Source organism: Podarcis raffonei, chromosome 4, assembly GCF_027172205.1.
Source record: "Podarcis raffonei isolate rPodRaf1 chromosome 4, rPodRaf1.pri, whole genome shotgun sequence".
Lineage (NCBI taxonomy): Eukaryota > Metazoa > Chordata > Lepidosauria > Squamata > Lacertidae > Podarcis > Podarcis raffonei.
This window is the reverse complement of record NC_070605.1, coordinates 9,844,913-9,867,045: the sequence shown is the minus strand read 5'-3', so window position 1 is coordinate 9,867,045 and position 22,133 is coordinate 9,844,913. Positions and strand designations below refer to the sequence as shown.

General features: G+C 44.2%; 1 protein-coding gene across 1 annotated transcript in view; it reads right to left on the bottom strand.

The window, feature by feature from the left end:
• DGAT2 (diacylglycerol O-acyltransferase 2) overlaps window positions 1-21,042 on the bottom strand; it is a 67,984-nt gene extending 46,942 nt beyond the window's left edge. Inside the window, exon 1 of the mRNA XM_053385421.1 lies at window positions 20,830-21,042. Within this exon, the coding sequence (XP_053241396.1) occupies window positions 20,830-20,869 (40 nt within the window). The 5' untranslated portion in view covers window positions 20,870-21,042. The remainder of the gene's footprint in view (window positions 1-20,829) is intronic.
• Between the last annotated feature and the right edge of the window lie 1,091 nt (window positions 21,043-22,133).

Below are 22,133 nucleotides of genomic sequence, written 5' to 3'. Positions count from 1 at the left end.
CTCCGCTAACCCAGAAATAGTACCTCGGGTTAAAAACTTTGCTTCAGGTTGAGAACAGAAATTGTGCAGCGGCGGCACAGCAGCAGCGGGAGGCCCCATTAGCAAAAGTGGTGCTTCAGGTTAAGAACAGTTTCAGGTTAAGAACAGACCTCCGGAACAAATTAAGTACGTAACCAGAGGTACCACTGTATTGGCCATCCAGAGGGGGCACTCTTTCCCCGTGGCAGAACAAAAACAACAACTCTGGAACATTCATGCTATAAAAAGCTGAAGGATTTCAGCAGGAAACTCTGTGACAAGCATGGATCAAAAACAAAGCGGTACACCTGCCCCAAAACCTTTGCAGGTGCAAAAGGCGAAGTGGGATTGTCATGAGCGCAAATCTTGAATGCACGATAAAAAGGGGCACCTGGAGGTTCCCCGAGTCGTATAAGCACAATCTGTGCGATTGTAAAAATGTGCTTACAAGGCACAAGGGTTAAGCCCAGGTTCCTTAGCTTGCAATTTCCATGCTTCTCAGCGCACAAGCCAGTTTGTAAGTGGCTTAGCTCCCCCCTCGTAAGCCAAAGGTTTAATATCAAGATAAAGAATTACCCAGCTGGAATAAAGAGCTAATTGCGCTTATGGTGCAATTCACCATTAGCATACTGGTCTTGCGTTGCCTCATGTCTGTTACTACAGGGGAGGGCGGAATTTCAGGGTTGCAGGATTTTGTAAATAAAAAAAAAAAAATGGAACTCCTAGATCCATAAACTGAAGTCAGGTGCAAAAGAGATGCACTTAAATTAAGCCCAATGCAACCCCTAAAACATATTATTATTATTATTATTATTATTATTATTATTATTATTATTATTATTTTGTACCCCAACCATCTGACAGGGTTGCCCCAGCCACTCTACTCCAGAGTAATCCCCATTCTATGCAGCAGGACTTACTTCTGAGTAGCACAGGGTAACTTGCACCGGTGCAGATTTGTGTAAGAGAGTCACCTGGTTCAGTAGCCAACATGACTTATTAATAATATTAATATGAACAATAATTAATCAGTATACGGCTCAATGCCAAACTAGTCTTCTAAGGGCTCTCAAGCAATCTCCATCCACTCAAGAGACACCCTTTTTACACACGGCCCAGAGGTGAAAGGAAGTCTTAGCCATTAAACCACCCTGCCCTGGATAAAGACCTATTTTTAAAACTTAATCTTTAAGATGTTCCTGTTTGGAGTGGAGAGGAGAGAGATAACGATATCAATCATTTTCTTGCCGATTCCTTCCCCTGGCGCTAGGTGCTGAAGGTCATGTTTAACAATGGTGAAGTCAAGCTCGCTCGGCTGGTTTCTCCCAGTCAGTCGTGCGCGGCGGCGCAAAGAGCAAGAACCAGCGAACAGAGGTCCGCTTGTTCCCGGCTCCTTGAGGAGCTGTGGCGCCAGGCCAAGAAAAGCTTTCAAGTTTTATAGCCGATTCGGTACACCAGCTTAGGCAGCGTGTAGAGGTCTGAGCCGACCTTCTCTCGGAATCACTATTTTTATTTTTTTTTAATCATTTATACTTTTCAGATATATACATTTCACTGATTTTACATTCATTTTGATATTTCAAAACTTGACTTCCTTCCTCCTCTTTCTGCATTCCCTTTACAGTCATACCTCGAGTTACAGACGCTTCCGGTTGCGCGTTTAGGGTTACGGACGCGCCGAAACCCAGAAGTACCGGAACGAGTTACTTCCAGGTTTTGGCGCTCACGCATGCGCAGATATGCTAACTCACGCTTTGTGCATGCGCAGAAGCGCCGAATCGCAACCCGCACATGCGCAGACATGGCGCTGCGGGTTGCAGACGCTGCGGCTTGAGAACGTGCCTCCCGCACGGATCACGTTCGCAACCCGAGCGTCCACAATATTTTTACTATCTTCTGCATATCCAAATTACCGTACTTTTCTATGTACAGTGCTACCTCTGGATGCGAACAGGATCTGTTCCAGAGCCCCGTTCACATCCTGAAGTGAACGTAAGACCTGACTGCATGTCTGCGCGTGTTGCGTTTCGCTGCTTCCGCGCATGAGCACGATGTCATTTTGAGCATCTGCGCATGCGCGAGCGGCGAAACCCGGACGTAACGCGCTCCGTTACTTCTGGTTCGCCGCAGAGCGCAACCTGAAAATATTTAAGCTGAAGCGTATTTATCCTGAGGTATGACTGTATAAGACTAGGCTTTTCCTTTAAAAATTATGCCAAAAAGTGGGGGTTCTTCCAGCGATGGGACAGACGAGGCTGATTTTTCGCCACGTGTGGGTGTTCGATTTTTGGCAAACCCCCCCCAAAAAAGCTAAACACGGGGCCATCCTCCCCTTTTGTTAAAAATAAAATAAAATTCAGAAGCTTTGGGGGGGGATTTTAGGGACAGATCTACCTAAACTGTATAGAAATTTATTTATTTATGCTACTACTACAGCAGCAAGAACGTTACTCGCCTCAAAGTGGAAAGAAGCAGAAGTCCCAGAAAAGGAAGGACGGATACAAAAACTCATGGGATATGCAGAAATGGCGAAACTCACTGGAAGAATAAGAAATCAAGATGACAAACTTTTTATAAAAGAACGGAAATGGTTTATTGAATACTTACAGACAAATTGCAAACAGATAAAAGCATTGGCAGGGTTGTTGCAATAACCTGCAGTTTCATAAGAGTATATGCTTAAAGTAGATGAATAAATGAGCAACGTAAGTTAATCTGGATATGCAGAAGATATTAAATAAATTTAAGGAACCGCAAAAAGAGGGGGAAGGAAGTCAGACTTTGAAATGTTAAACTGACTGTAAAGCTAATGAAATGTATAAACCTGAAAAGTATAAATAAAAACTCTTTTAAAAGAAAGACACACAGGAAGTTTATGAGTAGTTGTTTATCTAATGGGAGGGCATTCCACAGGGCGGGCGCCACCACCGAGAAGGCCCTCTGCCTGCTTCCCTGTAGACTCGCTTCTTGCAGAGAGGGAAACGCCAGAAGGCCCTTGGCGCTGGACCTCAGTGTCCGGGCGAACAATGGGGGTGGAGACGCTTCTTCAGGTCTACTGGGCCGAGGCCGTTTAGGGCTTTCAAGGTCAGTACCAACACTATGAATTGTGCCCGGAAACATACTGGGAGCCAATGTAGGTTTTTCAGGACCGGTGTTATATGGTCCCAAAGACGTGTTGTGTAGCTATTGGAGAACAGCCTTTACCAAAGGTGTCATGGGCTTTGAAGACACTCGAACTCAGGACGCAAGGGAGAAACCCTCACACCACTTTCAACCGCCATGGCTTCCCCGCAAAGGATCCTGGGAACTGTAGTTCGTAAAGGGTGTTGAAAGTTGTTAGGAGGACCTCCTTCTCCCTCTCCCACTATTCCCCTCACAGAACTGCAATACCCAGAGTTATTGCATATGCTGTCTCCGAAATTTTTCCACATCACTTGGGAAGACAGACAAACTAATGCCAGTGTACTGGAAGAAGCAAAGATCACCAGTGTCAAAGCAAAGATTCTTCAACACCAACTTCACTGGACTGGTCATGTTGTGCGGATGCCTGATGATCGTCTTCCAAAGCAACTAATCTACTCTCAACTTAAAAATGGAAAGCGTGATGCTGGTGGTCAACAAAAATGGTTTAAAGACTGTCTCAAGGCAAATTTTTAAAAATGTGGTATAAACACCAACAATTGGGAAACACTGGCCTGCGAGCGCTCCAGTTGGAGAACAGCCTTTCCCAAAGGTGTCATGGGCTTTGAAGATACTCGAACTCAGGACGCAAGGGAGAAACGTGCTAAGAGGAAGGCACGCTTGGCAAACCCTCACTGTGTTCAACTCCCACCCGGAAACCTATGTCCCCACTGTGGAAGAAGGTGTGGATCCAGAATTGGCCTCCACAGTCACTTACAGACTCATTGTTGAAACCGTGTTTATGGAAGACAATCCTACTCGGCTACGAGGGATCGCCGAAGAAGAAGAAGAAGGGACAGGGAAACTACAGCTAGCTTGCTCACTCTACATGTTCCTGGACTCCAGCTCCCATCAGCCCCAGCCAGGGTGTGCAATGGTCATGGATGACGGGGTGGAATATACACGCTTAGCCACCATGCATGATGACCTGGAACGCAACCCCTGTACAAGTGAGGGGTTCATAGAACCGCAGAGTTGGAAAAGACCCTGTGAGTTATCTAGCGCAACCCCCTGCAAGGCAGGAATATGTAGGTGACCCATATGAGAATTGAACCCATGACATTATCAGCACCAGACTATAACCAAGTGAGCTACCAGGGAAAGCAGTTCAGGATCAGCCTAGGAGAGGAGAGGTTATTTCCAAAAAAACGAATCTGAGGATGCAAACAGATGTCACTTATAAAAAAGAGCTTTTAAACAGAATTGTAGAGTCAGAAGGCATCCCAACAGTCGTCTAAGGGTTGCCTGTACCTAAGCAGTTTACAAATTAAATGCAGTAGAGCTTTATTATACCTGTGGCAAAAGCATGTAAAAAATTTAAAAAGGGGGCAGAAAGGGGGTGAATTTGCAGGGGGAAATGCCCAGGGCAATCTCACCCACCATTAAAGCCAACTATATGTGGTTTTGCCTTTCGGCACGAGCCCTAGAACACAGGGCGTATGTTGCGGGCCTGTTGCGTGAAACTGAGAAGCAATGACACAAGACAACAAAACAGGAAAAGAAACCTAACAAACGAAAAGGTAGTGGCACGTTTTGAAATATCTTCCAAGGATTTTTGCTCTTCTAACGCAGCTTTGCCTATTTTGCGCCAGCCTGCTAAGGGTGCATTTGGAACCCAATATAAATCATAAATATTATCACTACTACTATTATTATTTGTTGTTGTTGTTTAGTCATTTACGAAGTTGGACATGACTAAATGACTAAACAACAACAAATAACAACAACAACAATTTATTATTTATACTCCACCCGTCTGGCTGTGTTTCCCCAGCAACTCTGGGTGGCTCCCAACATAATATCAAAAACACGATAAAACATCAAACAATAGCTCATGGGTGGAGAAACAGCAGCCCAGATGCTCCTGGAATACAAATCCCATCGTATCTCAGCGATGGCCAACAGGACAGATGGGAGTTGGAGTCCGGTGACCTCTGGAGGGCCCCACAGGTCGCCCGTCTCCAAGATCCTGGGTCCCACATTAACGACACGCCATCGCAGAGGGAAGCCCAACATGACAGAGCCAAGCGCAAGGGACAGATTTGCTTCCACATGGCAGCCCCTCCATAGAGTGCACAAAGAGGCCTTTTCATGCTCTCCTACGCATAAATACTGGCTCTACAAATTCAATAGGCTGTACAGTCTGGCCAAGGCTGGATTGAGGTTTGATGAGGCCCTAAGCCAGGAATGGCCAAACACGGCCCTCCAGATGTTTTGGGACTACATTTCCCATCATCCCTGACCACTGGTCCTGTTAGCTAGGGATCATGGGAGTTGTAGGCCAAAAACATCTGGAGGGCCGAGTTTGCCTATGCCTGCCCTAAGCTACTGAAGGGCCCCTTTATATGTCCAGCTGTCCTTTGTCAACAACAAATTGTTGCTGTTTTTTGCACTGAATATATGCTACACAGTAATTTATAGACCTAATAGGTATTGAAAGCCATTTGCACATGTTGCCAGGCAAGCAGTCCATGCAGCATGTAGGCACCCTATATATAGAAAGGAGCAAACCAGTGATATTTTGGGAGCAGGCTGGCAGGCGGGGCCCATGACTTACATCGTAGAAGCCTACACAACACAAAACACTGTTGCTGTATGTAGGTTTGATTCTATTTGTTTTTTATCTTATATTTTGGAAATGTACATCCAGTCTTTGTTTTTCCCTTTAATTTTTTGGGGGGCCCCCAAGAGAGTGGGGCCCTATGTTATAGCTTGTTTAGCTTATACGTAAATCTGGCACTGGGTCTGGCCATTTGCATGTGCTTCCCCATCCAGGCTAGCAAGAGGCATTGGGGGTTGGACTAAATGACCGCTGGGGTCCCTTTCCAATGCCACAATTCTATGATTTCCAGTGAGGGAAAAGGACTGGAGGAGGGCCGGGGAGGGGTGACGCCAGGGTGTGTGTGTGTGTGTGTGTGTGGAGTGGCCTGGGCGGTTGAGTTTAAAAGAGGATTAGGCAAATTCGTGGCGGTATCCATGGCTAGCAGCCACGATGGATGTGCTCTACCTCCACGGTTGCCGGAAAGAATGGTCTTGCGTTCAAATCCTGCTTGTAGGCTGGTCGGATCCAGCAGGCTTGTCTTACGTTCAGATGAAGAGGTCTAGAGCAGGGGCCAGCAAACTTTTTCAGCAGGGGGCCGGTCCACTGTCCCTCAGAGCTTGTGGGGGGCCGGACTATATTTTGAAGGGGAAAAAATGAACCAATTCCTATGCCCCACAAGTAACCCAGAGATGCATTTTAAATACAGTGGTACCTCTGGTTACGTACTTAATTTGTTCCGGAGGTCCGTTCTTAACCTGAAACTATTCTTAACCTGAAGCACCACTTTAGCTAATGGGGCCTCCTGCTGCCACTGTGCCGCCAGAGCATGATTTCTGTTCTCATCCTGAAGCAAAGTTCTTAACCTGAAGCACTATTTCTGGGTTAGCGGAGTCTGTAACCTGAAGCATATGTAACCCAAGGTACCACTGTAAAAGCACACATTCTACTCATGTAAAAACACCAGGCAGGCCCCACAAATAACCCAGAGATGCAGTTTAAATAAAAGGGCACATTCTACACATGTAAAAACACGCTGATTCCCGGACCGTCCGCGGGCTGGATTTACAAGGCGTTTGGGCCGGATCCAGCCCCCAGGCCTTAGTTTGCCTAACCATGGCCTAGAGGGTCCTATTTGGCCCTAAGCCTGAGGCTCTCCAATATAAGGAGTTTACTTTGCACCAGTGTAGTTACTTGGCTTGTACATGCGACATACATTTAAAATACATTTCACACACATATACCCATCACCCAGGAATCCTGGGAGCTGTAGCTTGTTGGGAAATGATATATAATGTAATGAAAAGGCTTTTTAAAATAACCTTTGTAAAACAAAACAAAAAACAGAAGCTTTCCTTTTGGGAATTTTAGGGACATAACTACCTAAAATATCAAGAAACTTATTCATGTATACGACCACAGCAGGAAGAATGTTACTTGCCCCAAAATGGAAAGATGCAGAAGTCCCAGTGAAAGAAGAATGGACTTATGGAGTATGCAGAAATGGTGAAACTTACTGGAAGAATACGAAATCAAGATAACAATTTTTAAATAAAAGAATGGAAATGGTTTATTGAATATTTACAGATAAATTGCAAACAGATAAGAACATTGGCAGGATTATTGAAATAACTTGCAGTTTTTGTAAGAGTATATATTTAAAGAAGATGAATAAATGAGCAAATTAAGTTAATTTGGATATGCAGAAGATATTAGAAATAAATTTAAGGAACCGCAAAAAGAGGGGGAGGGAAGTCAAGTGTTGAAATGTCAAAATGATTGTAAAATTAGTGATATGTATAAAATTACCGTAGTTAAATGTGTAAACTTGAAAAGTACTAAATAAAAATACATGAAATACAAAAAAGAATCCTGGGAGCTGTACTGTGTTAAGTGTTCCGGAAAGTATATCTCCACGCAGGATAAACTACAGTTCCCATAATTCACTGGAGGAAGTTGTGCACTTTAAAATGCAGTGAGTTTATGCAGGTCAAGATGAGCTGCGAGATCTCAGCTCTGCCATCAACACATCAGGTGCTATTGAGCTGGGAGGCTAAAGCCCCTAACTTTGAGGATGTAATGACGTGGGGTTTGTGATTTCAGCTCTCTTGACATAATATGCTGGAGACAGTTCTGTAGTAACACTTCTTTATTAAAGCAAACAAGACTGAGAACTGAGGAGGGGAGAGCTACAATTATAGGGACAGGGAACTAGCTAGAAAGGAACAATATCAGGCAATCACAGTCCTGCCTTTTGGAGGAAACCAATATGACAGAGGATCCAAATACAGCAGCTTAAATGAACCAATAGTAGCTGTACCCTCTGGAACCAAAAGGCAGTTACTTTATCCTAATGCAAATACAGACAATAATAATACAGATATAAAATCCTTTGACTCAATACACAACAGAGGATTAAATATTTAATTCTTTTTTTAAAAAAGAACCCCCACCTCAAATCGTGTTTTGCACTCTTTCTAGAATTATGTGTAACCCATAGTGACTTGGGGGGTTGAGACTAACTCAGTTATGTATTTTATTTATGATTTGTGAAGTGGATATAATTTGTATAAGGTATGTGGTGGATTTTTTGTTTATGTTTTTCCTGTATATATGTGCAAATATGAATAAAAATTTATAAAAAAATAAAAATAAATAATGACTTGGGGGGGGGGTCTGGCCTTTTCATTCTGAATCGGGGCAAACCCCAAACAACTCTTTACACACACACCCCAAATGCACACCTTAATCCGCTATCTGGAGGTAACATTGATCAATCTCACAAGGCTTCTTCCTATACTTAAATGCACTGTTAACTTTTTTAAAAATCCCTGAAGGAACTACAGACATCTATTCAATGAATGCAAGCATCTTATAAATGTGAAGTTACAGATCCTCCACAATTAAGCTGATCATTTAAAAAAAATAACCACATGAATAAAAAAAGGTAAAGGTAAAGGTACCCCTGCCCGTACGGGCCAGTCTTGACAGACTCTGGGGTTGTGCGCCCATCTCACTTAAGAGGCCGGGGGCCAGCGCTGTCCGCAGACACTTCCGGGTCACGTGGCCAGCGTAACATCGCTGCTCTGGCGAGCCAGAGCCGCACACGGAAACGCCGTTTACCTTCCCGCTAGAAAGCGGTCCCTATTTATCTACTTGCACCTAGGGGTGCTTTCGAACTGCTAGGTTGGCAGGCGCTGGGACCGAGCAACGGGAGCGCACCCCGCCGCAGGGATTCGAACCGCCGACCTTTCAATTGGCAAGCCCTAGGCACTGAGGCTTTTACCCACAGCGCCACCCATGTCCCTACATGAATAAAAAGTGGACTGCAAATACACAGATTTCAATACAGTGGTACCTTGGTTCTCAAACTTAATCCGTTCCGGAAGTCCGTTCTAACACCAAAGCATTCCAAAACTAAGGCACGCTTTCCCATAGAAAGTAATGCAAAACAGATTAATCCGTTCCAGACTTTTAAAAACAACCTATAAAACAACAATTTAACATGAGTTTTACTATCTAATGAAACCATAAAATGAAAGTAATAAACGATGTACTGCAGTCACACAATCAATCAGTAGATGAACTGGGTTCCACAGAGTCACAAAAACAAAATATGAAGAGGAACAAAAATGCAAAATAAATAGCAAAAACAGACAGACCTCAGAGTAACACTCAAAATGGAAGTCCGGCACTCAAATCGGAAGTGTAACACTCAAAACGGAGCACTTTCGGCTTCCGAAAAAAATTCGCAAACCAGAACACTTACTTCCGGGTTTGCAGTGTTGGGGTTCCAAGTTGTTTGAGTACCAAGGTGTTTGAGAACCAAGGTAAAGGGGGGACCCCCAACCGTTATGTCCAGTCGCGGACAACTCTGGGGTTGCGGCACTCATCTCGCTTTACTGGCCGAGGGAGCCAGCGTACAGCTTCCGGGTCGTGTGGCCGGCATGACTAAGCCGCTTCTGGTGAACCAGAGCAGCACACGGAAACACTGTTTACCTTCCCGCTGGAGCGGTACCTATATATCTACTTGCACTGGTGTGCTTTTTTTTTTTTTTTTTAAAGATTTTTATTGGAGTTTTACAGAAAAGAAAAATAGAAGTTCACAAAATAAAAAAACCCTAAATTACAGAAAAAAGAGAGAAACACCAAAAATACAAGAAGAAAACACAACTAATTAAGAAAAATTAAATTTAAACATAAAAAAGTTAAAACCAATCCATTTTTCAAATAGCCTCAATTTCATATGCTTATGTTCTTGACCTCCTCCCGCCTCCCCCCTTTTGTATTCCCATTCAAATATTTAGTTCAGCAAATTCTTACCCTTTTTCAAATGTTAAACTTTATACCATAACATTTACTATATCTATATTTTCAAGCATATCAATACCTATTTTTTTGCATAATCTTATTAACTTTTATCACTAATTACCACTTATTGCCAATCCAAGCACAGTTTTAACATTCATTAATTTTATAATATTTCTGAAGATAGTCTTTGAATTTCTTCCAGTCTTCTTCCACCGACTCTTCTCCCAGGTCTCGGATTCTGCCAGTCATTTCCGCCAGTTCCATATACTCTATCAGCTTCATCTGCCACTCTTCCAGGGTGGGTAGCTCTTGTGTCTTCCAATACTTTGCGATAAGAATTCTTGCCGCTGTTGTTGCGTACATAAAGAAATTTCTATCTTTCTTTGGCACCAATTGGCCCACCATGCCCAAGAGAAAGGCCTCTGGCTTCTTAAGGAATGTAAATTTAAATATTTTTTTCATTTCATTATATATCATCTCCCAGAAAGCCTTAATCTTTGGGCATGTCCACCAAAGGTGAAAGAATGTTCCTTCACTTTCTTTACACTTCCAACATTTATTGTCAGGCAAGTGGTAGATTTTTGCAAGCTTGACTGGTGTCATGTACCACCTGTATATCATTTTCATAATATTCTCTCTTAGGGCATTACATGCCGTAAATTTCATACCTGTGGTCCACAACCATTCCCAGTCAGCAAACATAATGTTATGACCAACATCTTGTGCCCATTTAATCATAGCAGATTTAACTGTTTCATCCTGCGTGTTCCATTTTAGCAGCAAGTTATACATTCTTGAGAGTGTTTTAGTTTTGGATTCTAACAACTCAGTTTCCAGTTTAGATTTTTCCACCTGGAAGCCTATTTTTTTATCCAAGTTATAGACTTCTCTTATTTGAAAATAGTGCAGCCAATCTCGCACCTTATCTTTTAATTTCTCAAAACTCTGCAGTTTCAGTTTATCTCCTTCTTGTTCCAATATTTCCCAATATTTCGGCCATTTGGCCTCCATATTGGACTTTTTCAATGCCTTTGCTTCCATTGGTGACAGCCACCTTGGGGTTTTATTCTCCAGTAAGTCTTTATATCTTAACCAGACATTTAACAATGCTTTCCTGACAATATGGTTTTTAAATGCCTTATGAGCTTTAACCTTGTCGTACCACAAATATGCATGCCACCCAAAAACATTATTAAAACCTTCTAAATCCAAAATGTCTGTGTTTTCAAGAAGCAGCCATTCTTTCAGCCAGCAAAATGCGGCCGATTCATAATAAAGTTTCAGGTCTGGCAGGGCAAAACCACCTCTTTCTTTAACATCAGTTAATATTTTAAATTTTATTCTGGGCTTCTTGCCCTGCCAGACAAATCTAGAAATATCTCTCTGCCACTTCTTGAAACAGTCCATCTTGTCCAAAATTTGCAAAGATTGAAACAGAAATAACATCCTTGGCAATACATTCATCTTTATAGCCGCAATTCTACCCAACAAGGAAAGCTTCAAGTTTGACCATATCTCTAGATCTTTCTTCACTTCTAACCAACATTTCTCATAGTTATCTTTAAATAAGTTTAGGTTCTTAGCTGTCATATTAACCCCCAAATATTTAACTTTCTTTACTATTGTTAGGCCTGTCTCCTTCTGAAACCTATCTTTCTCAATCGGTGTTAAATTTTTCTCAAGAACTTTGGTTTTAGACTTATTCAACTTAAAACCAGCCATCTTTCCAAATTCTTGAATCACTTCCAAAACTCTTTTCGAACTAGATTCTGGCTCCTGTAATGTTAGAACTAAATCGTCTGCAAATGCTTTCAGTTTATATTGCTTAGCTCCGACCTGAATGCCTTTTATCAAACGGTCCCTTCTAATCATATTCAATAATACCTCCAGGACAGTGATGAATAACAATGGGGAAATTGGGCAGCCTTGTCGTGTGCCTTTCTCTATCTTAAATCCCTCTGTCGCCATATTATTCACAATTAATTTAGCCTTTTGTTCTGAATAAATTGCACTTATACCGTTTTCAAACCCTTGGCCCACCCCCATCCCCTGAAGATTTTTCTTCATAAAATTCCAAGAAATATTGTCAAAGGCTTTCTCCGCATCTATAAAAATTAAAACTGCTTTAGTGTTTATATTCACTTGCAGCTTCTCCAAAATGTTAATTATATTCCTCGTATTGTCCGACAAGTGTCTACCCGGGAGAAAGCCAGCTTGGTCCTTATGGATCTCTTCCAATAGTACTTTCTTTAATCTATTTGCCAAAATGTCCGCAAATATTTTGTAATCCACATTAAGAAGGGATATGGGGCGGTAGTTCTTAAGTTGCGTCTTTTCAGACTCAGTTTTTGGTATAAGTGTAATATATGTTTCCTGCCACGACTCCGGCGCCTTTTTCCCCTCTAATATCTCATTGCACACCTCCGTTAGTGGTCGAATTAGCCAATCTTTCAAAACTCTGTAGTATTTGGAGGTTAAACCGTCTGGTCCTGGAGATTTGCCCAGCTGCATATTCCGAATGGCGCCCTCCACTTCCTGTTCTGTAATTTTGTCACTCAACATTATCCTCTTTTCTTGAGAAATTTTTTGTAGTCCATTTTTCCTCAGAAATTGGTCTAACTCAACCTCTTTCTGTGGCCCTTGTGTATAAAGTTGTTTGAAAAATCTCTGGAAGCAGTTTCTAATTTCCAATGGGTTCTGTATAATCTTTCCATTTACCTCCAAACTTGTAATAGTATTTAATTTCTGTCTTTTCTTCATCTGCCATGCAAGCAGTTTCCCACATTTGTTAGCCGATTCAAAAGACTTTTGTCTCATCTGTTTAATTTTCCATTCCACTTCCTGGTTTATCATTCTCATATATTGTACTTGATATAACTTAATTTCCCTCAGAATTTCTTGGGATTTTGGTTTCGCTCTTAATCTCTTCTCTCCTTCTTTTATTTTTTCCAAGATTTTATCTTTTTTCTCATTTTGAATTCTCTTCTTTATTGCATTCTGTTGAATCAGAAACCCTCTCATGACCGCTTTACCTGCGTCCCAGATTGTTCTTTTTTCCACCATAGTGTTTAAATTTATCTCAAAATAATCTTTCAATGTTTTTTGGGCCTTCTTAATCACCTCCTGGTCTCTAAACAGGGCATCATTCATCCTCCATCTGAAGGAGCCGATTAGCGTTAATTTCATCTCCATCTTTACTGCATTATGGTCGGAGCAAGTTTTAGGGCAGATATCCACTTTTCGAATCTTAGGTGCCAGTCCTCTAGTTATCCATATTTGATCGATTCTTGTCCATGTCATGTTGGCTTCAGAGAAGAATGTTCCCTCTCTTCCAAGGGGGTTCTTAGTTCTCCAAGTGTCAATCAGATCCATATTGTCAGTCAATTCAAAAAATGTTTTTGGTAGTCTTCCATCTTTAGTTACCACCTGTCTTTGCGACTTATCCATATTAGTAGATACCACTCCATTCATATCTCCCATCAAAATGATGTTATAGTCCATATAGTCCAACAATGTCTCATGCAATTTCTTAAAAAATTCAGATTTCCCCTCATTTGGTGCATATACTCCTAGAATCAGATATTTTTCACCTTGTAGTTGAATCTCAATTGCGATAAACCTTCCTTGTTCATCTTTAAAAACAAATTTCGGTGATAGGCTCTCTTTAGCGTATATAACAACTCCTCTCTTTTTAACTTTATCAGACGAAATAAATTCTTGACCCAACCTTTTGTTGATAAGAACTTTCCTATGGAGCCTTACCACATGAGTTTCCTGCAGGCAAATTAAATCCAATTGTTCCTTTTTCAATATATGAAATACTTTCCTCCTCTTCTCCGGAGAATTCAAACCGTGAATGTTCCAACTTAATAATTGCAGAGACATAGTGTATTTATTTTAATTTCCTCCGGCCGCTCCCAAAAGCTCGTCAAGTTCTTGCGGTGGTATCTTCTTCTTTTTGTCGAATCCCAAAGGTGGTGGTGCTATGTCAGCTCCTGGTCTCAAGGCTTTTGGCAAATCTGTCGCTTCCTTTTGTAAATCTTCTTCAAAATCTCTCAGAAATTTTTCCTTATCTTCCACTGATCTAATCCTGTACTTTTTCCCCTTAAACGTAAAGGACAGTCCCTGGGGGAACTCCCATCTGAAAGCAATAGTATTCCTTCTCAACAGGGCCACCAAGTCTCCGTAGTTGGTTCTCAAATCCAGAAGGTGTTTCGGAATATCTTTAAAAATCTCCACTCTGGACTCGTTAATCTCTAAGGTCTTCTGGAAGTGAGCACTCAATATTTTGTCTCGTTCCTCTTTCGATCGGAGGGTCACCAAACAGTCTCTCACCCTGTTTTTCTTCCCTCCTCTTCCAAGCCTGAAGGCGCTCACTATCTTAAAATCTTTGTCCAGCTCCAAATTCCAGAATTTCTGAAATTCCTGTGAGAGATAGTCATTCAGATTGTCTTTCTCAAGTTCTGGCACCGCCCTGATCCTCAGGTTCGTCTGCCTCTCTCTCAATTCAACCATAGACAATAAGGCCTGGTGGTCCCCAATCTGTTTACGTATTGGTTTAATTTCTTCCTCCACAGCCACGGCTTTTTCCTTTGCCTCCTCAGCTATTTTCCTGGTAGTCGCAGATTCCTCCAACAATTTTTCTATAGCTTTAGTATTTGAATTAATACTAGCTGTGTTCCCTTTAATTTCAGCTGACTGATCTGAGACCTGTTTACTTAGGCCTTCCAATTTTTCATAGATTTTATTCAACACAGATGTAAATTCCCCTTCTGAGGCCATTCCTTTTGGCTCAATTTGCCCTGGGTCTTCCTCCTGAGTCACAGGGAGGCCAGGCACAGATGCCCTACGTTGCTGGGAGACTGAAGTAGATTGTTGCACTTTGACCTTGGATCTTGTTGCTCTTTGGTCAGTCATTCCCCTTTATCTTCAGTCAAGGTCAATTCCCACAGTCAAGCCTTACAGTGGAAAGTCCCCAAAGTTAGCAGTGGAAAATTCCTCCAGTCAGATACTAACTTCAATAGTCCTCTAGGGGGACACAGTAGCCACCATAAAGTTCTCAGTAACCAAACAACAAAGTCTTTTGTAACTTTCCGTGTCCCCTCTTTAATTGAAACTAAGTATTCAGCCCAAATAGAACTCAAGATGCAACTTTCTGCAGAGTTAGATCTTAAATAATTACTGTATCCACAGTCAATGCGAGCTCAAATGTAGCAATCCTCATTAATCTGACAGTCCGTTCCCATGAGAGTTCGAAAAAATTCTATTTAAGTTCCCAGAAGATCCCCAGAAGAAATACAGTCACTTTCTTAACTTCCCCCCTCTCCACTAACGGGGGAGTTCTTTCTTTTGGTGCTTTAGAGTTGAAGTTTTACAATCCACATTAAAGTAATAGCGCAAAAAGGTCTTTGCTTTAATCTTTTACAAAACGGAAAGACGGACTTCCTTTTTACACCTTTCCGCTTCAGAGCCCAAATTCACAGATTTTTTGTTCTCAAATCCGAGTTTCTTAAATCCCCCTACTCACGGGTGTTCTTTTTTAAAGCCGAATTTCAAAGGAAGAAGGTCAGCGCTCTCCGGCAACAGCTACGCGGCTTCGCTCTGTAGACGCAGCAATCGACCCGTAGCACCGCGCCGCTCCCGCTGCACACCGGAGCCCCTTACGGAGCTCCCTCGCAAAAAACGGGGGGCGCAAAAGGTGCCTGCTGGGTCCCACGCTCGCAGGCTCTTTCTGCCTGCGATTTCAAGTCGGGTCCCCGCACTGGTGTGCTTTTGAACTGCTAGGTTGGCAGGAGCAGGGACTGAGCACTGGGAGCTCACCCCGTCGCGGGGAATTGAACCGCGACCTTCCGATCAGCAAGCCCTAGGCTCTGTGGCGTTTGAGAACCAAGGTAGCACTGTACTATTGTTTTCACACAGGCTCACAGCCAATGCTTTTAATGTACATGCTTTCTGAACCAATACTCTAACAGGCAAAAGAAGCATTTCAAGAAAGGTCGGTCTTTAGTTTCCACTGGGCTGTGATTTCCGTACACTTTTCTGGGAAGGAATCCCTCCTGAATTCGGTTAAGAGGGAGAGATCAGGTTGCAACAGCACAAACAGGGCAAGTCTTATAAGAAGCCAGGTCTTTAACAAGACTTACTCCCAGGAAAGTGGAGGGAATGGTACAGTGCAGCTTTTCTCTGGAGAAAGCCCACCAGATAAGGAGCCACCATGAAGAAGAAGGGCCACAGCAGTCCAGGTTGCATCCCAGAGAATTTCGGATCAGCAGCAAACACCTGCAACACAGCCTTTCCCGCAAAAGGGCCAAAGAACGCTGGGAACTGTTTGCATAATTTTCCCTGTTTGCTCTCTGTCCCTTTGGGGTCCTGCCTATTCAATGGTGAGGCGGCGAATGGCCTTGAGCCCCTTAGCAGAAAGCCAACAGCACACAAGACAAGTAAATATTGGCTTCCCAATGTGCAAATTGGATTCCCAATGTGCAAAGCCCTTTGATGAGCACTACAAAGAATTCAGGCTATTGCTCCGAAACATGGAAGGTGCTTCCAGCCACATGCAAAGTCCACATGGAGCGCTGGCTGCAAAGAGAAGCTGCTCTGCTGCTGCAACATAGCACAGAACCATAGAACCTTAAAGTTGGAAGGGAACCCAGAGGTCCTCTATTCCAACTCCCTGCAGTTCAGGATTCTCAACTAAAGCGTCCAGGACCATCAAAACTCAGCTTAAACACAAAAAGGTGTGCAGAAATGGCAAAACTCTCTGGAAGAATAAGAAATCAAGGTAACAAACTTTTTATAAAAGAATGGAAATGGTTTGTTGACTATTTACAGATAAATTGCAAACAGATAAGAACATTGGCAGGATTATTGCAATAACCTGCAGGTTTGTAAGAGTATATATTTAAAGGAGATGAATAAAAAAACAACGTAAGTTAATTTGGATATGCAGAAGATATCAGAAATAAATTTAAGGAACTGCAGAAAGAGGGGGAAGAAAGTCAAGCTTCGAAACGTTAAAATGATTGTAAAAATAGTGAAATGTGTAAACCTGAAAAGCAACAACAAACAACAATAATAATAATAATAATAAAATCAGCTTAAACACCTCCTTAGGGAATCAGCTTAAACCATCTCCTTAGGGAGTCTGTTCCACCGTCAAACAACTCTTAAGGTCAGAAAGTTCTTCCTGATATCAGGCTGGTTAGCTCAGCTGGCTAAAGCATGGTACTGATAGCGCCAAGGTTGCTGGTTCGAGCCTTGTATGTGACAGCTGCATTTTCCTGCCTTCCAGGGGGCTGGACTAGATAATCTATGGGGTCCCTTCCAACTCCACAATTCTATGTTTAGCCAGAGTCTCTTTTTCTGTAACTTGAATCCATCGGTTCGTGTCCTGACCTCCAGAGCAAGAGAAAATAAGCTTGCAAACATGCTTAGTTTACACCCAATACTTGCAGATCTCCAGATCTCCGCAGAAACCTTGTGACTTTCATAGCAGCATTTTGGTCGCTGTATCTGTGGTCTTCGTTGCATTTACGGGTTTAGTGTTTCAGATGCTTACAGTCTCACTGGCCCATTCAGGCTTCACCTTACAGGATCAGGCCAAAAGTTCAAGTCTGCTTTTCTTCCATAGCGGCAAACCTGACTCCTCCGAGAAGCCTGACAGCCAAGAAGGGCACAAAGGAAACAGCTCTCCTCTGTTTGGCCACAAGCACCCAGTTTTCTGAGGTAGACTGCACCAGCAGATGGAAGTTCCATTCCACTCGTACAGACCCCTCCATGAATGGCTAACTTTCTGCTTTTTGTTTTGTCTTTAAGCAGCTGTAATAACAACAGAGGAAAACTCCACACCAACCCTTTGTTGGACCTCACAGGTAAAATAGGTAAAGGTAAAAGGACCCCTGACCATTAGGTCCAGTCGCGGACGACTCTGGGGTTGCGGCGCTCATCTCGCTTTATTGGCCGAGGGAGCCAGCGTACAGCTTCCGGGTCATGTGGCCAGCATGACTAGGCTGCTTCTGGCGAACCAGAGCAGTGCACAGAAACACCGTTTACCTTCCCACCGGAGCGGTACCTATTTATCTACTTGCACTTTGACGTGCTTTCAAATTGCTAGGTTGGCAGGAGCAGGGACCGAGCAACGGGAGCTCACCCTGTCGCGGGGATTCGAACCACCGACCTTCCGATCGGCAAGCTCAAGAGGCTCTGTGGTTCAACCCACAGCGCTACCCGCGTCCCCACAGGTAAAATACCTGGGGGTAAATAAACCTTAAGGGCCAACGGAGTGTTAAAGAGCTATCAATGTGAGTTCTAGGGAACATAGGAAGAAAGGTGCATTGTACCATATGGCAACCGTAGAGCCAAAAAGTCCATCAAAAAGGGGTTCAGCTATTCCAGAATAAGAAGGTAGGAAAACAACTGAGAAGCAACTTGAAAGAGGCTACAGTAGTGGGGTGTTGATAAAATGGATCAGGCTGCATTGCTTACAGCAGGCAACGGTGCCCTCAGCAGTTAAGGATGCCTTTTAAGACAGCTACAGACATTCCTGATCAGGATACCTTGACCACAGTTATCTGTGCATCAGTACCTGAACGGCTGGATTACTACAGTGTGCTCTTTCTGGGGCTGCCCTTGGGGGTTGGTCTGGAGGCTGCAGCTGGTGCAGAACAAAATGGCTAGGCTGCTCATGGTGGGGGCAAAACCACGGCCAACATGCAAACACCTTGCTTGCAGTGTTTGCAATGGCTACCCATTGCTGATGGGGCAATGCCTTGGCTGTCACAGATAACATGGGAAGACAGGCAAACTAATGCCAGTGTACTGGAAGAAGCAAAGATCACCCGTGTCAAAGCGATGATTCTTCAACATCAACTTCGTTGGACAGGTCACGTTGTGCGGATGCCTGATGATCGTCTGCCAAAGCAACTACTCTATTCCGAACTTAAAAATGGAAAGCGTAATGCTGGTGGTCAACAAAAGAGGTTTAAAGACTCTCTCTAGGCAAATCTTTAAAAATGTAGTATAAACACCAATAACTGGGAAACACTGGCCTGTGAGCGCTCCAGTTGGAGAACAGCCTTTACCAAAGGTGTCATGGGCTTTGAAGACACTCGAACTCAGGACAAAAGGGAGAAACGTGCTAAGAGGAAGGCATGCTTGGCAAACCCTCACCGTGATCGAACTCCCGCCCGGAAACCTATGTCCCCACTGTGGAAGGATGTGTGGATCCAGAATTGGCCTCCACAGTCACTTACGGACTCACTGTTAAAACTGTGTTTATGGAAGGCGATCTTACTTGGCTACGAGCGATGGCCAAAGAAGATCCTTGAATTTCTCCTGCAAGTTCCAGAGATCTCAGATCTGCGCAGTAACACAGAGCAGGGCTGCCCCTGCTCTGCGGAACAGCATTCCTGTCCAGATACGAGGCACCCATTATCTGCACTTTCCACAAACAACCGATGACACCTGCGTTCCGACCTGCCTTTTCCATGTCTCTGAAGAAGTTTTAGCTTCTTTTGAAAAGAATGGCCAGCTTTTTCTTGCGGATCTTTCAATGTTTCAAACTTAGCTCCCCTTTTGCCATTGTTATGGCTCACCTCCTTGAGACACGAATAAGGAAGCTGGCTAAAAGATTGCAGATAACCGTTCTCCCTTCCACTCTTGCACATGGAATCACACCTCAACCCAACAACATTCTTCCCGGCACCAAGGTGTGCACACACACACCTTGGGGCTGCCACCTTTGCAATCTGCCCCGCTGCATTTCATAAGATCCAACTCCTAGGACCTTCAGACTCCCCACAATAAAATATTTCAGCCCCCCCCCCCCAGTTGATTGACACTGCCATTCATATGGTGCATGTGTGTCGTCTCTTCTGAGATCAATTTTGCGGGACAGGGCTTACCTCCCCCCCCCCAATTTTATAAAAGTTGGCACCCTTGCTGGACGCTATCCCTTGGCGAATTGTTACTTACTTCAGCTGCCTCCCTTCCCCCCCTTAAAACCGCACGGTGGGGAGGGGCAGAAAGGGGGGAAACTGGAAATGCCATTTATGATATGATAGCCATCTTCAAATATCTCAAGGGCTGTCACCCAGAAGATGGAGCAAGCTTGCTTTCTCCTGCTCTGGGTGGTAGGACTCGAACCCATGGCTTCAGGTTACAATAATGGAGATTCGGGTGAGTGCGGGATAGAGATCCTGCCTGACATTCAGAGATTACATGCAGAGTATGGAATATAAAATTGAATATCCCTTCTTCCCATGGGCGTTGCCAGGATTTGGGGGGGCAGCTAAAATTTTTTTCTTTTTAGGAGATCACTCCCTAAAGTTGTCGAATCAGAAGAATCTTTATTTGCATCAGCCACGAGCCGTAGCAATAAAATAAAACATACTGAAGATAGAGGTAAAAACTTAACTATAGAAAATACATTGGGGGGAAGGGTTTGACGTCAGTATGCAAATAACAGATCTTGTTCTAATTGCCCCCCCCCTAAAAAACCCTTGCCGTTTTCACTGGCACCTGATCATCTTGATCTGCCAAAAGGAAGGACGCAGTAAAAGTCGAGTTTATTTGGGGGGGGGGATCACGGGTAAAAATACCTCAAAAAAAAGACATTACGGGGGGGGCAGCCTTGCAGGCTTCTACTGGGGGGGTGTGAGCAGAACCTCAGTTAATTTCAATAATTTTGGTGGACCTACGCCCGTGCTTCTTCCCCCCCCATAAAAAAAATCCTGCTCCACCCCCCAACATCCTTCTCTCCCTTCCTTGGGTACCACCCGTACCTCGCAAGACGCCGGAGTAGGCAGCGATGAGGGTCTTCATGGCTTCAGCGTTGCAACCTGAGCGGCCTCGGGCCCCGATCCATCCCTCGCCGGGAGGCAGCGGCGCTCCTCCTGCTCGCGAGCCGGGAACAGCGCAGCTTCGCTCGGGGAGACGCGCAGAAAAGCCAGCGGCGGCAGAGGCAGCTGCGTCTCCTTCTCCCGGCGGCGGCAGCAGCAGCAGCAGACGGAGCAGGGCGCGCGGCGCGTCCTTTTATAGCACCTGGCCGGGGGCGGGGCCACGGAGGATTGTGACGCCAGGCGGGCCGGGACATTCACGGGGCTGGAAGGGGGGGAGAGGGTGACGGAGTGGGGGGTGCGCAGAGCCAAAGGGACGTCGCTGGTTGGAAATGGCCACGCGGGGGTGGGGCTGGATGGGATTGGAGGGGCGTTGCGAAGCCTCTCGCCGGCTCCCCCTTGCCATCAATTCTTGCCACCCCCCGAACGGGGTGAAGGATGGAGCAGTCCTGTGGGATGCTAATACAGTGGTACCTGGGGTTGAATACGCTTCAGGTTACAGACTCCGCTAACCCAGAAATAGTACCTCGGGTTAAGAACTTTGCTTCAGGATGAGAAGAGAAATTGCACAGTGGCGGTGCAGCGGTAGCAGGAGGCCCCATTAGCTAAGGTGGTGCTTCAGGTTAAGAACAGTTTCAGGTTAAGGACGGACCCCCAGAATGATTTCTTAACCTGAGGCACCACTGTAATAAAAATTATAATTATAATAATTTATTTATACCCCACCCATCTGGCTGGGCTTCCCCAGCCACTCTGGGCGGCTTGCAACAAAATATTAAAATACAGTAATGCATCAAACATTAAAAAATACAGTAATGCATCAAACATTAAAAGCTTCCCTAAACAGGGCTGCCTTCAGATGATGATGATGATGATGATAATTTATTTATACCCCGCCTATCTGACTGGGTTTCCCCAGCCACGCTGGGCGGCTCCCAACAGGATATTAAAAATACAATAAAACATCAAACATCAAAAACTTCCCTAAACAGGGCTGCCTTCAGATGTCTTCTAAAAGTCAGGTAGTTGTTTATTTCCTTGACATCTGGTGGAAGGGCATTCTACAGGGCGGGTGACACCACCGAGAAGGCCCTCTGCCTGGTTCCCTGTAACTTGGCTTCTTGCAGCGAGGGAACCACCAGAAGGTCCTCGGTGCTGGACCTCAGTGTCCAGGCTGAACGATGGGGGTGGAGACGCTCCTTCAGGTCTACTGGGCTGAGGCCATTTAGGGCTTTCAAGGTCAGCACCAA